The sequence below is a fragment of the Varanus komodoensis genome, unplaced genomic scaffold, assembly GCF_004798865.1.
Source record: "Varanus komodoensis strain SLA01 unplaced genomic scaffold, ASM479886v1 scaffold9, whole genome shotgun sequence".
NCBI classification, from domain to species: domain Eukaryota; kingdom Metazoa; phylum Chordata; class Lepidosauria; order Squamata; family Varanidae; genus Varanus; species Varanus komodoensis.
The window spans coordinates 2,635,996-2,649,220 of NW_025336598.1; the positions used below are offsets into that span (position 1 = coordinate 2,635,996).

General features: G+C 47.6%; 1 protein-coding gene across 4 annotated transcripts in view; it reads left to right on the forward strand.

Annotated features, from left to right (window-relative positions):
• The window catches only part of LRP6 (LDL receptor related protein 6), a 274,404-nt gene that overhangs the window by 58,271 nt on the left and 202,908 nt on the right, over positions 1-13,225 (forward strand). For all 4 annotated transcript variants that reach the window (XM_044418370.1, XM_044418371.1, XM_044418372.1 and 1 more), the window contains one exon: positions 1,880-2,273. In XM_044418370.1, coding sequence (XP_044274305.1) covers positions 1,880-2,273 — 394 coding nt within the window. The remainder of the gene's footprint in view (positions 1-1,879; positions 2,274-13,225) is intronic.

The window sequence follows — 13,225 nt, forward strand, 5'->3', positions numbered from 1 at the left end:
GGTTCATAACCGGTGGCCAGAAGACTGTATGTGATCCCCACCAGGGCTTTAACTGCAGGTTCCTGGATCCTATGACTGCCTTGCCACCAAATTCTCCTCCTCACAGCTTACTGTCAATTTTTCTGTTGCTACCAGTTATACAAATGGCTATTTGTAGTGAGAAAAAAGTGAGCTCTATGAGGGTCTTTGGCAGAGGGGAGTCTAAAACCTTTTGATTCAAGATTGAAGGGATGAGTGGGGGGGGGGGGGAGAAAAGGCTCACCAGTCCTCTAGGGACTATGATACGGATTGCTGTTTCCTCATTGCTAACAGCAGTGAAGAAAGTTAAATCTACAATAACCACTGGGGAATGTATACGTATGCATGCACATGACTGTGTGACCCACAGCACTAGAGCTGTCACACATGGGGTCCTCAGAGCCAAAAAGGTTGTGCAGTGCTGATTTAATCTAAGGCAAATACTTAGCTCCCATTCACCCTGTTTGAGAACAAGTCTTGGTAAGCAAAGCAGGACATGAATTAGACTGGGTTACAGTAAGGGTCTATGCACTTTCGAGAGGCAAGATAGTGTGCAAAATAATCTTTGAAAATATACCTTTCTGGTAAAGGTGCTTAAATAGATGGTTGCTGTGCAACTTTGGGTACTCTTAGATCAGGGGTGGACAATTAATTTTCCTATGGGGCCACACGAGAAACTTTGACAGTTGTTAAGGGCCGGACCAATACACCTACTGCTCTGCTCAATATATATCTCTATAAAAACAGTAATGAAACATTACAATGAAAATGTGGAGCACAGAACAACACTATTTAATGAATATTCACAAAAACATTAACATTACATGAAAAGCAATAAATTCAATTTAGCAGATCCTTCAAAATGCAGTGCAGTTGTATTGCTTGCATCTATATTATGATGATATATATTTGCATTGACTTTTAATTTGCCAGTGACCTCACGCGGGCCAGTCAGGGTCAACCATCGGGCCGGATGTGGCCCGTGGGCCGTACAATGCCCAGGTCTGTCTTAGATGAAAGTGATCATCTGGATTCATTTGTGTTTGCACATGGCTGGTGTGCATTTGTTTTGGTGGGGCACAAGTTGTGCAGATTTCACTTTCAGTGTAATTTATTTTATTGAAAAGGAAAAATAGACATGCTTTTTATAGGAAATAGATTAACATTCAGAAAGAGAAAACATTAAAATGGAAATGTGGTAGAAAAGATGTAGAGTGTGTAGATCCTTATAATGGGGCTTACAGTGCAATCTTGTGCAAGTGTACTCAGGAAGGTAAGTTCCATTGAGTTCACTGAAACTTACTGCGAAGTAATTCTATATAGAGTTGCAGTCTTAATTTACTTAGGTTGTAAACTAGATGTAAATGATCTGTGTAGTGCATAGATCTGGAAAATCTGTATCCCTTTGTGGTAAGTGTATGTATGCATGAATGCTTGTTTGTAAAGCATAGATAAAAACTGCTGTGTTCTTGTTAGCTCGCTCGCTCTCTCTCTCTCTCTCTCTCTCTCTCTCTCTCTCTCTCTCTCTCTCTCTGTGTGTGTGTGTGTGTGTGTGTGTGTGTGTGTGTGTGAAAATGCATAAGAATTGCCTTGCTAAATCAGATGAAGTCTTAGCATTATTTTTACATTTTCCTCCTCAGTTATAGTTACAATGCGAGAGTGAAATTTATATGTTATGGCAGTCATGATTACATGATAACAGATTCCTCATATTCCTTCAGAAAGATGATAGCTGTGGAGATTGTGAATACATACAATACAGTAGCATACTAGTTATTTCATATAATAGACTTTTGTTTATTTAATCCTTAATATGCACATTAAATTATTTCTTACTTAATGTATTTCTCTTCTTTCAAAGCTTCTCCACTGTTGCTATATGCAAATCGACGAGATTTACAATTGGTGGATGCTGCACAGATAAATGAGAATGCTACAGTTGTGGTGAGTGGCTTGGAAGATGCGGCTGCAGTGGACTTTGTCTTCATCCATGGCTTAATATACTGGAGTGATGTAAGTGAAGAAGCCATTAAGCGGACAGAATTCAACAAAACAGGGAGTGTACAAAATGTGGTTATTTCTGGTCTTTTGTCACCTGATGGGCTAGCTTGTGATTGGCTGGGCGAGAAACTATATTGGACAGATTCTGAAACAAACCGGATTGAAGTTTCCAATTTAGATGGAACTTTGCGAAAAGTTTTATTCTGGCAAGAATTGGATCAACCCAGAGCAATTGCCTTAGATCCTGCAAGAGGGTAAGTCTGTTATCTTTTTAAACTTGGGGGTGGGGGTGAGAGAAGAGGGTTCTTTTTCTAGTTTTGTAGAGAGATCTAGGGAAAGATTGTCAATCAAAACTGATTTATCTTTGTCTTAGCAGTTTGAAAGGTTATATTCCTGTTCTGCTGTAATGGTGCTTATGAGGTCAATCTTTGGCCGCAAAATAAACTTTTTCTGAATTTCTGCTAGTGTTCCACAAAGCTGTTCTGTTCAGTCAGTGACTGGAGCCAAGTGTGTTAGCATTCTTTCAGTTAATAGTTGTTAATAGCAACTTTTTCCTCTCCATTCTACCCTGCCCCTATATTTTCATGAGTATAAAAATCAATGCAAATGACAATGTATAGCATAACAGCAAAAAATTCTTAATCTAACTGTTAGAAACAAGATAAATATAAGTGTGTGTGTGTGTGTGTGTGTGTGTGTGTGTGTGTGTGTGTAAGATTGACAGCAATGTTTTTAAAACTTAGATTCAGAGTGAAATAATGGCGTGGTTCCTCAGGTAAGGTGAAAAGCTTCATCACTAATAATAGCAGGCATACTTTTGTTAAGGACAGCTTGCAAGGTGAATGAATTATACTGTGCATTGAACAAAACAGCTTTGGATTTATGTCTAGGGCAGACTTTCAATTTGCACGGAGTGATAGTGAGGCCCAGCAAGCTTTTGTGACGAGTTTAAGCTTCTTAGTATACATTCTCAGATTCTCTACTATGTGTAGGGATTCTTTGGCAAATGAGTAAAAAATGGAAAGTGTTCCCTGACAATGGCCTGGATGAAAGTTCCTCTTGTCTTATTTTTAATGAGCATGCTATTTACTGACGAAATATCTGTTTTGAGAGGTGGACTGAACATAGCTTCTTTGTGCCTGTTTGCAGGTGCATTCCTGTGTATTGGTATTAACACTAGCCCTTCTCCATATGGTTTTAACCACAACTTGTAAAAGCTAGTGTTGGCTACAAGTTTTAATGGATTCCATGAAATAGTCATTTTAAGTGCTACCAGTTTGTTAGTAACATTTACTGGGCTTTCCTCATTTTTTTTTCTCCTTCTATTTTCATCTTGTCATTCTAACACTGAAGTGAAATACCAATCTGGTTAAATCCCCAAAGAAAATATGGAATGGACCTTGCTGTGCATATACAGATGCTTGCAAAGCCAGTGTTCATAAATGGTCTGAACCTTGCAGCTTGTCCAGACCTTCCAAAAGGGTCCATAGCTTGCAATTTGTCTGAATTGGGCAGCATGCCTGCTGCTGAGGACTGGCACCCATGAGTACATCATGCTGGTCTTATGTAGGCTACATTGGCTGCTGGTAGCTGTCTGGGCCCAATTCAGAGTGCTTGCAGCAAGGGCTTGGGGCCAGGTTATCTGGGGGAGTGCCTTTTTCCATATGTACCAGTACAAAGCCACTCCTCAACTTAATGAAGTGAGTGAGGAGATTGCAAGGAAGAGGGTCTTTTCAACCATAGCATCCCAACTCTGGAATTCAATCCTATTTGGTTTGCACCAACTCTTCTTTCTTTTAGATGCCAACTTTTTTTGTTCATTGTTATCTTGATAGGTGAATTGTTTGATTTTTAATTATGATTATATACCATTAAATGTCACTGCCTTATGAATTTAGTAATTTATGCTAGATATTGATATTTGTTTTAATTGGTTTATGGGTTTTTTGTATCCCCTATGTATGGTATTTATTTTAATTATCCTATTTTACTTAATTTTAGTAGCTTTTACTTTTGGATATTTATTCTTTATTGGTTTTATTGTGAACTGTGGATTTTATTGTTCTATTGCATATTGTGTTGTACATTATGGATTTTATTGTGTTGTAAGCCTCCCAGAGAGCCTATGGCTAATGGAGCAGCATTTAATTGAATAAATAATGATCATGTTGAGGAATCATCATAATGTTAACTTGTTTCTGCATGTAATAGTACGATCATTTAAACATTATTTGAAAGCAAGCATCACATACCTAAATAGAGCATGCTTTCAGGTAAGCACATTAAAATATTGAGAATGGTTTATGCTTTGTATGGGCTATTCATTGTAGTTTCTGCATATTTCTTGTGCTGTAGTCCATTGTTTAACATTGCTACATTAACAGCTATGGAAATTTAAAATGTAAATTATTGCTGGAAGATTTAACCTTTTATATGCACTACCTCAGCTATTCTAAAATAACACTGTTTGCAATTAAAATTGCCAATTGGCTGGAAAATATAGGCTAGCAAGATTTTAAATGCCTGTTCCTTACCCTTGTGGTAATTGGCCATTCTGCTATAAGGAACATATAGAAATAGTGGGCTGGTTGTTATAGGTTTCTCTGAGGGCTACTCTAGGTTTATCTGAGGGATGTTTAAAGGTACATAAATTGTTTTTCAGAAGTTGGTAACCCTATACAGGACATAAATGTCTGACTTGAGAGGCCAGAAACCCCTCAGTTATTTATTTAGGGTATTTCTAGGCCACCCATCACTTTCGTCTCTGGACAGCTTACAATAAACTCTATTCAAAACAGCATACATATCCCAAACAATAATAAATTAGATATCCCATGACTGAAATATAAAATTAATTATTAATATAAGTTAAACAGATAAAATAATTATATTAATTAAAATATATTAACATTAAAATATTGGTTGAATAAAAAGGTCTTGGCCAGAAAAAGCATATAATGACGGTGCCAGATGGACCTCACTAAGAAGTGCATTTCATAGCCGGGCTGCCACCACAGAGAAAGCCCTCCTCCAAGTTTTCTGTCTTCTGATCTCCTTCAAGGGGGGTTCCTGGAGGAGGGCCTCTGCTGCGGATCTTAGGGGGCAGGAGGGCATATAGGAAAAAAGACATTCCTTGAGGTATCCTGGTCCCAAGACGTTTAGTGCTTTATAGGTCATAACCAGCACCTTAAATTGGGCCCAGACTTCATTGGGAAGCCCGTGGAGCTGATGGCAGACCAGAGTTATATGAGAGTAACAAACCAACAGGGACACACTCCATCTGTCACTCTCCCTGCATAGGTCATTGTACAGGGCAGCCAAGGCAGATTCAGTACCGTAACCGGGTCTGAAGCCAGACTGAAATGGATCCAGATAATCAGTTTCATCCAAGAGTGTTTGGAGTTGTCCCACCACCATCCTCTCCAGCACCTTGCCCAGAAATGGGATGTTGGCCACTGGTATATAATTGGTGGATACCTCTGGGTCCAGGGATGCCTTCTTTAGGACAGACCTGATCACTGGCTCCTTTAAAGGGGCAGGGATCTGGCCCTCCTTCAGTGAGACATTGATGACCTCCTGGATCCAGGTACCAATCCCGTGTTTGGCTTTAATAAGTAGCCATGAAGGGCAAGGGTTGAGTAAGCAGGTGGTTGGACATACCAGTCCAAGCATCTTATCCACATCATCAGACTGCATCAACTGAAATTCATCCAACAATGCTGGACCAGATGGGGCTCTGGACACCTCTCATGATGGAACCCTATCAACTGTGGAGTCCAGCTTGTGATGAATCTGAGCGATTTTCTCCTTAAAGTGCTGGGCAAAGTCGTCACAATGCGCTATCGATGGTGTCACAGGAGCACCAGCTTTATCAACCAGAAAATCCCCCAGAGCCCTCAGGAGCCCATCAGGATCCATCCGGCTCCCAGGGCGGACCATGTCAATGGGGTCCACACCCTTACAGAGGGAAAGGCCATCCCCGAGCTCAAACCTCATGAGGAAGTGATCTGACCATGACAAGGGAGTTTCTCACTTCCAGATCACCCTCTTCCTGCCCCATCGAAAAGATCAGGTCCAGAGTGTGACCCCCTCGTTCATGGGCTGGGCCAATGACATGTGGAGACAGCCCTGTGGCCGTCATGGAGGCCATGAAGCCCTGAGCTGCCCCGGTCAGAACAGTCTCGGCATGGAGATTGACGTTCCCCAGATCAACATTCTGGGGGTCCTCAACACCAGGTCCGAGATAATCTCCGTCAGCACAGGCAGTGAGCTGAATCCCTAATCTGTCTTGATCGCCCACCTCCAGGTACAAACACTCTAGGCCTGGTCTCAAGGAGATTGAAAGGCCCGTGATACAAAACTGTTTCGATCTTGAGGGCTGCATCTGGGACCAGAGGCTGCACATACATATTTGCACACTCCTTCCTCCATTCTATGCATACACAAACTCTCCACACACTTCCGTGCAAGTGGTACTCGTAAGTGGTGGAAAAGATTAAACTCATGGAATCTTACAGAGAGAGGAAGCACAGAGATTGTTAAGTACCATTGCAACACATATATTGATTCCAACAGCAATAGGATGCCTAGTTGCTTCTATACCCTAATTACACATAATTGCACAAGCAGGCTTAATTGGATGGTCAGGCAAATCAAATGAGGAGACTGGGGTTCTGGAAACCCATGTATGTCTTGGTGTCTTGCTCCTGTTTATCCCCTCCTGGGCTATACTTTCTTTAAACAGGCCAAATGTTCTAGTTGGTTGCACTTTTGAAATAATCTCATTTAATCAAGATTAGTTTTTTTGACATACCAGTTCAGCATTTATTTTGCCATGACAGGTAACTGACTCAGTTCTGCACTGACTCAGCTTAGATGGTATACAGTGTACGTCCGGTCATCCTTTTACTGGGTCTGTTTCGGTAATCATGGGCTTTTTTGCAGTTACATTTTTAGTAGCCTTTTTGCCATCATTAACTTCTTTAATATCATTAATTTTCTTGGTTCTACCAACTTCCCAATTTATTTGGTTTGTTGAAATACCTATATCTCTTCTGCTTTCTGTAAGAATATTGTGTAATAAGCAAGATCGTTAATCATCCACCCACACAAACCTGAGCAACACATGCAGTGGACATTCCTTGTATTGCCAAAGGCATCAATCTTTGTTTTGTCATTTTATATGCTGAGTTGTAAACTTTATCAGAGTTTCATAAATTCTTCTTTGTGGTCTCCATGCAAAACACACCAGTGGGGCTTGACCTGCAGCATAGGCCTCATCCGGTGGAAACTTCCAGAGCTGGTCACCATGGAGTGGGCAGGAGCCGGGACCACCTTGTGCCCCAAGTGGTACATAGGCGGAGGCTCCTGCCCAGTCCCTCAGTTCCTTTTCGACCATGCTGGGTTTCGCTGTCTGGATTGGACCTCTCTAGCGTAAATGGTTCACCTTCCTTCCTCCCTCCATTAAAAAAACAAAAACAAAAAACCTTTAACTGCGTGGAGAGAAGGTGGTTGCTTCTCTCCCCTTTTTTTTCTCTTACCTTTCTCAATCTCCAGTTTTCCCTTCTTTCTTCCTTGAATCGCCCATGTGCTCCCCTTCAGGGGCCACATGGCCAATTCAACTCCACATCGCTGCACCTCTTGTGCAGCTAGGATACCCGCCAATGATGGGCACCCTAAGTGCCTCCTATGTGGGGACTTGCACCTACTGCCAGGCCTTTAAGAAGCAGACACGCTGGCAAGGAGCCATGTGTCTTAAGCAGGCCTTATGGCAGCACGTCCTTACATCCTTTACCCGGGGAGGAGTCCTCCAAGCCCACCAGGGCAAGGCCCCTCCAACACTGTGGTACACTGTGGTGCCTGCGAAGAAAAGGAAACCCTGCGAAGGAGTCACTCCCTGCGGCATTGGAGCCAGCCTGGGATCAACCGGTTTCCCCGGCCATTGGAGCACCCTCGGGCGTGACCCCTGCTGCTCCAGGACCAGAGCAGCCAGGCACTACCATTCTGACAATGCCATCATGCCTCTGGCCACCCCCGCATGTGGCATGGCTGCCATCGTGGCAATGGAGACCACCACTGGAGTGTCCCCCCCCCCCCCCCGGGGAGCGTCAGTCTCCTGTGGTACCCACAGGAGCCGAGGATCTGCAATGGAGCCGGCAGGCTCACCGTGCCCCCCCCCTTTCTGGAACTGTGGGGGATCATCACAGCAGCTAGAGGCCTCCCCGCACTCCATCTCCATGATCTTCAGCTCACTGCTTACAGGGAGGCCCTGCCCAGCCGATTTTGACAGGACTTCATCGGAGGCCCGCACTCCCCATGCCAGGCCCAGGCTCCCGGCCTCAAGGGAGAGGCCTAGGAGGGCGCAACACACACAGAGCCTCTCTTCCTCTAGCGACTCTGCTCCTAGAGAGCGTCGCACTGCCAGCGCAAACTTTCTCCTGCCTCACCGCCGGCGCCCAGGACACATGCCGTGAGGCCGAGGCAGCCAGCAGGAGCACTCTAGGACCACATGGCACTCAGGTTGCACCAGCAGGAAGCAGGACTCTTGCCACTCAGATTACAGCGCTGCTGCTTATTGCCATTGCCAGATCTCACCTAGTGGCAAGTCGAGCAGTGCTTCCAAATACAAGGACAGGCCTCACAGGCCCAACAAGCACTGCTGGCACAGTGAAGACTCTGCAAGCGATGCGGCCTACTCCAGCCCCACCCCCCACCAGCGCCACCACTCCCCTAGCCCTGCTTCACGTCGTGAGCATTCACGTGCCACCTATCGGGACAGGAGCATCCGCCATCGGCAATCATTAACGCAGGACTTAGCTCAGAGCTGCTCCCCTTCCCTAGGATGCCCCCACTCCCCTCCGACTTCAACCTACTCCCCAGGGAGACAGGCTTTTGACTAGGACCTCTTCTTTTCACTGGCCGGGGGGTGGGTAGTTTTTCTGAGCTGGTGCTCCATGTGGCCAAGGACTTAAGCATCCAAACCTGCCAGCCCTCTGAACCTGAGGCAGACCCATGCTATGATGTGCTTGCCTCTGGGGATAACACCACAGTGTCCATCCCAGTCATGCCTGCCCTGCTGTGCACAGCACAGCAATCCTGGAAGGCCCCATTTGGCCCCCTGGTCATCTCACACAGGGCTGGATCCAGGTTTAAAGCCACTGTCACGCCCTTACCCTTCCTCCTCCACCATCCTAGGCCTAACTCCATCATTGTGGAGGCCATGCAGGGTACCCCACAAAGGGACCAGTCCACCCCAGTGGACAGAGAGAGGTGCACTTGGACGCTATGTCCAAAAAGATCTATGCCACGGCTGCACTTGCCTTCAGGATATCCAACTATGAGGCCACTATGTCCAGGTACCAACTTTTGCTATGCGAAAAGCTGGGAGCAAATGTGGATCAGATTTCCGAGCACCTACATGAACTTGTCAGTCTCATGCACACTGAGGCTGAGGACCTCTCAAGGTTTCAGCTGGAAGCAGTTCAGTATCATGTCGACTGCGACAGCAAGGCCATGGTGGGGGCAGTAGCTGTATGCCGCCATGCCTGGTTGCGTTCAGCCTCTCTCCCCGCTAAAACCCAAGCCCATATTGAAGACCTGCCCTTGGATGGCAAAGGCCTCTTCAATACCCAAACTGACGAAAGTATGAACTCTCTACAAGGCGTGCATCACTGGAAAGCATGTGGGCTTTGGCCAGGGCTCGACACAGAGGAGCTGGCAGGGAACCCAGTTGGACCCCAGCCGCCATTCTGGTCCGGACCGACCTGTGCGCTCCAGAGCGCCACCTGCTAACAAAAGGCAGGACTTCCAACCCCTCCAGAGGCCCCAGCAGAAGCACCAGGACAGCAGGTGCAGGCTATGATGCCCTAGTCGAGGCAGCCCCTCCACCACCTCATCCACTACTCCACCTCCCACCATCTGCTTCACCTCCCACCATCTGGCGTGATTCCTCCCCGCGTGGGAGGCCAGAACCTTGGATTCCTGGGTCCTTTCCATCATCAGGTCAGGGTACAGAATATAATTTGACTCCCTCCCGCCCCTTGGCCTCATCAGGACCATGACCTCATCACCCACCCTATGGGTGGAGTTACAAGCCATGCTGGACAAGGGGGCAATTGAGCGTGTTTCCCCCTCTGACCACAGGGGCTTCTACTCTGGGTACTTCACAGTACCCAAATGGGATGGGACTCCGAGACCCATCTTGGACTTAAGGAGGGTGAACAGATTCATCACCCCTAAGAAGTTCAGGATACTCACACTGTAGGGCATTCTCCCTCTCCTTAACTCGTTTGCTTCCATAGACCTCAAGGACACTTACTTTCATATCGCAATCCACCTGAAGTTCAGACATTTTCTGTGCTTCCAAATCAGCCAGCAGGCCTTTCAGTTCTGCGCCCTGCTTTTTGGGTTAGCCTTAGCCTTAGCCCCACACATTCACCAAATGCGTGGCGGTTGCTTGCTCCCACCTCAGGCTCCAGGGGATATAGGTTTTTCCCTACCTTGATTACTGGCTCCTCGTGGCCCCCTCCAGGGAGGATTTACTGCACGACTTGTCTCTCACACGCTGCCTCCTTCAGGATCTGTGTCTCTTCATAAACTATGACAAATCTATTCTTTCTCCTACACAGTCTATACTCTTTATAGGGGCTTGACTGGACGCCACCTTTTGTCAAAGCCTTTCTACTGCAGCCAGTGGCAGAGGCCATTGCCACCCTGGCCGTAGCTGTCAGGGCCGCACCTCTCTCCACTGCTCATACCATCCAGAAGCTGCTGGGCCTCATGGCTTCCATGGTTGCATTGCTTCAGCTGGCGAGGCTCCACATGAGACCTCTTCAGCTGTGGTTTGTGAGAGCTTTCACATGGGACGAAGACCCTCACACAACCCACCTGACCCCCCCCCCCCCCCACCCAGAAGGTGCATCGTGCTATGGTGGTGCACTGTGGACAACCTCACCATGGGTATGCCCCCCCCGCTCCCCCCCCTCGGTCCCCTGTGACCACCGATGCCTTCAGCACCGGCTGGGGCACTCACTGTGTGGACACGCGTGCTCTAGGACATTGGGACCAGAGGGAGACCTGTCTCCACATCAACGCCCTGGAGATGCTGGCGGTCCAGAAGGCCCTGGCATCCTTCCAGGGCTCCCTGTCAGGATGTCACGTTCAGGTAGCCATAGACAACACCACCATCATGTACTACCTGAACAAGCAGGGAGGGACTCTGCCTGCCTCGCAACCATGGCCTCAGACATCTGGCACTGGAGCACCCAGAAGGGCATCACCATTACCGCAGTTCACATTGCAGGGCGCGTAAACACTAGCCAACTCCCTCAGTCATGCGGCCTCCACCCCACACAAGTGGGAACTGGAGACAGCCACCTTCCTTTTCCTGTGCACCAAATGGGATCAGCCCAAGATCGACCTCTTCGCTACCCTGAACAACGCAAAGGACAGGGTGTTCTGCTCCTGAGCAGGACTCAGCAGGGCATTCCTGGGGGATGCATTCCTACACAGATGGGAGGGGGACCTCTTCTATGCCTTTCCCCCCTTCCCCCTGATCACCAAAGTAGTGGCCAAAGTCCAGAGGGAGGGGACCAGCTGCATTCTGATCATTCCCTGGTGGCCGAGATGACCCTGGTTCCCTCTCCTCTTCCATCTGTCAGGGAACACCTTCTACCACCTGCCCTTCAGGTTCAGCCTCCTCTCCCAGGACCAGGGCAGGGTTCTGCACCCCAACCTCAGGACCCCGCACCTAACAGCCTGGAAAATACCCCCCTGACAGAACTCTACGGCTCCCTACCTCAGGAGGTCACTGCCGTGCTCTTGGCTACCCTCAAACCCTCCACGCGCCGCTTCTGCTGCAGCACAGGGCCTTGACTCCTTCTTGGCCTCCATGGAACATATCCTGGAGTAACTGCAATCCTGCTTCGCAGCAGGCCTCTCCCCCTCCTCCATCAGGGAGAGGACCCCCTGTACAAGGGTCCTCCGTATTCGTTCACCCCTTGGGACGCCATTTCCTCAGGGGCCTCTGCAACCTTGCCCCACTGAACCCCCCCCCCCCCCCCCCCCCCCCCCCCCGTAGCCTCTCTGTACTCTTGCAGGACCTCACAAAGAGGCCTTTTGAACCGATGGCCACAACAGACCTTAGGCTCTTGTCCTGGAAAACTGCCTTCCTGGTGGCCATCACATCGGCCCAACATTCCAGCGAGCTAGCAGCCCTTCGGATTGACGCTCCATTCACGATGTTCCACAGGGACAAGGCCATACTCCATCCAGACCCGACTTCGTTCCAAAGGTGACATCTTCATTCCACCTGAACCAGAATGTCATCCTGCCTGCCTTCTTCCCCAGCCTGTTCACCCCCATTGAGGCCACCCTCCATCTCCTAGACATCAGAAGGGCCCTCGCCTACTGAGACCATGCACTGCTCAGAGATCCTCTTTGTTTGCTACGAAGTCCCCAAAGCTGGGGAAGCTGTCTCCAGCCAGAGACTGTCCAAATGGGTCTGTAACACCATCACTCTCGCCTACGAGATGGCCAAGATCCCGATGACTGAACTGTCACGCATGCACTCCATGCGGCCCTGGCCACATTCACTGCTCTACTGGCCGGCATTCCTCTTCAGGAAATCTGTAGGGCAGCGACATGGTCCACGCTGTTGACCTTTGTGCGTCTCTACCAGCTAGATGTCCGTGCCAGACAGGACTGTGCCTTTGGAAGGGCTGTCCTCTCATCTATACTGCAGTGACGATAGCCCCCCTCCTCCTGAGGAGCCAGGTTGCTAATTGCCCCATTGGTGTGTGATTTGCATGGATACCATGAAGAAAAAAGGCAAGTTGCTTGCTTGTAACTGTTGTCCTTCATTGTGGTCTCTGTGCATCACACATGGGTACTGTGCCTGTGCAGTGCCTGTAGTCAGGTAGAATACAAAGCTTTAACGGATTTTGGCGGGAACTCTGCACCCCTCCCCCTGTGCTATAAAGGCCAGAGAGTCCATCATTTTCCTCAGTCTTCTTTCAATCGCTGATCGCTTTGCCTCGAGCTATTTGTTATCTTCCATTACATTCTCTTGCTCTAACTGCTGTTTCTCTTGAAAAACCTTTTCCAAGTTTTTCACATCCTTACCTTTCCCTAGTTAGACAGTTTGAATTCCCCCCTCCAAAAAATTATACTAACCTTTTTTGCTTTCTTCTTTCACTTTGCTCCGTTC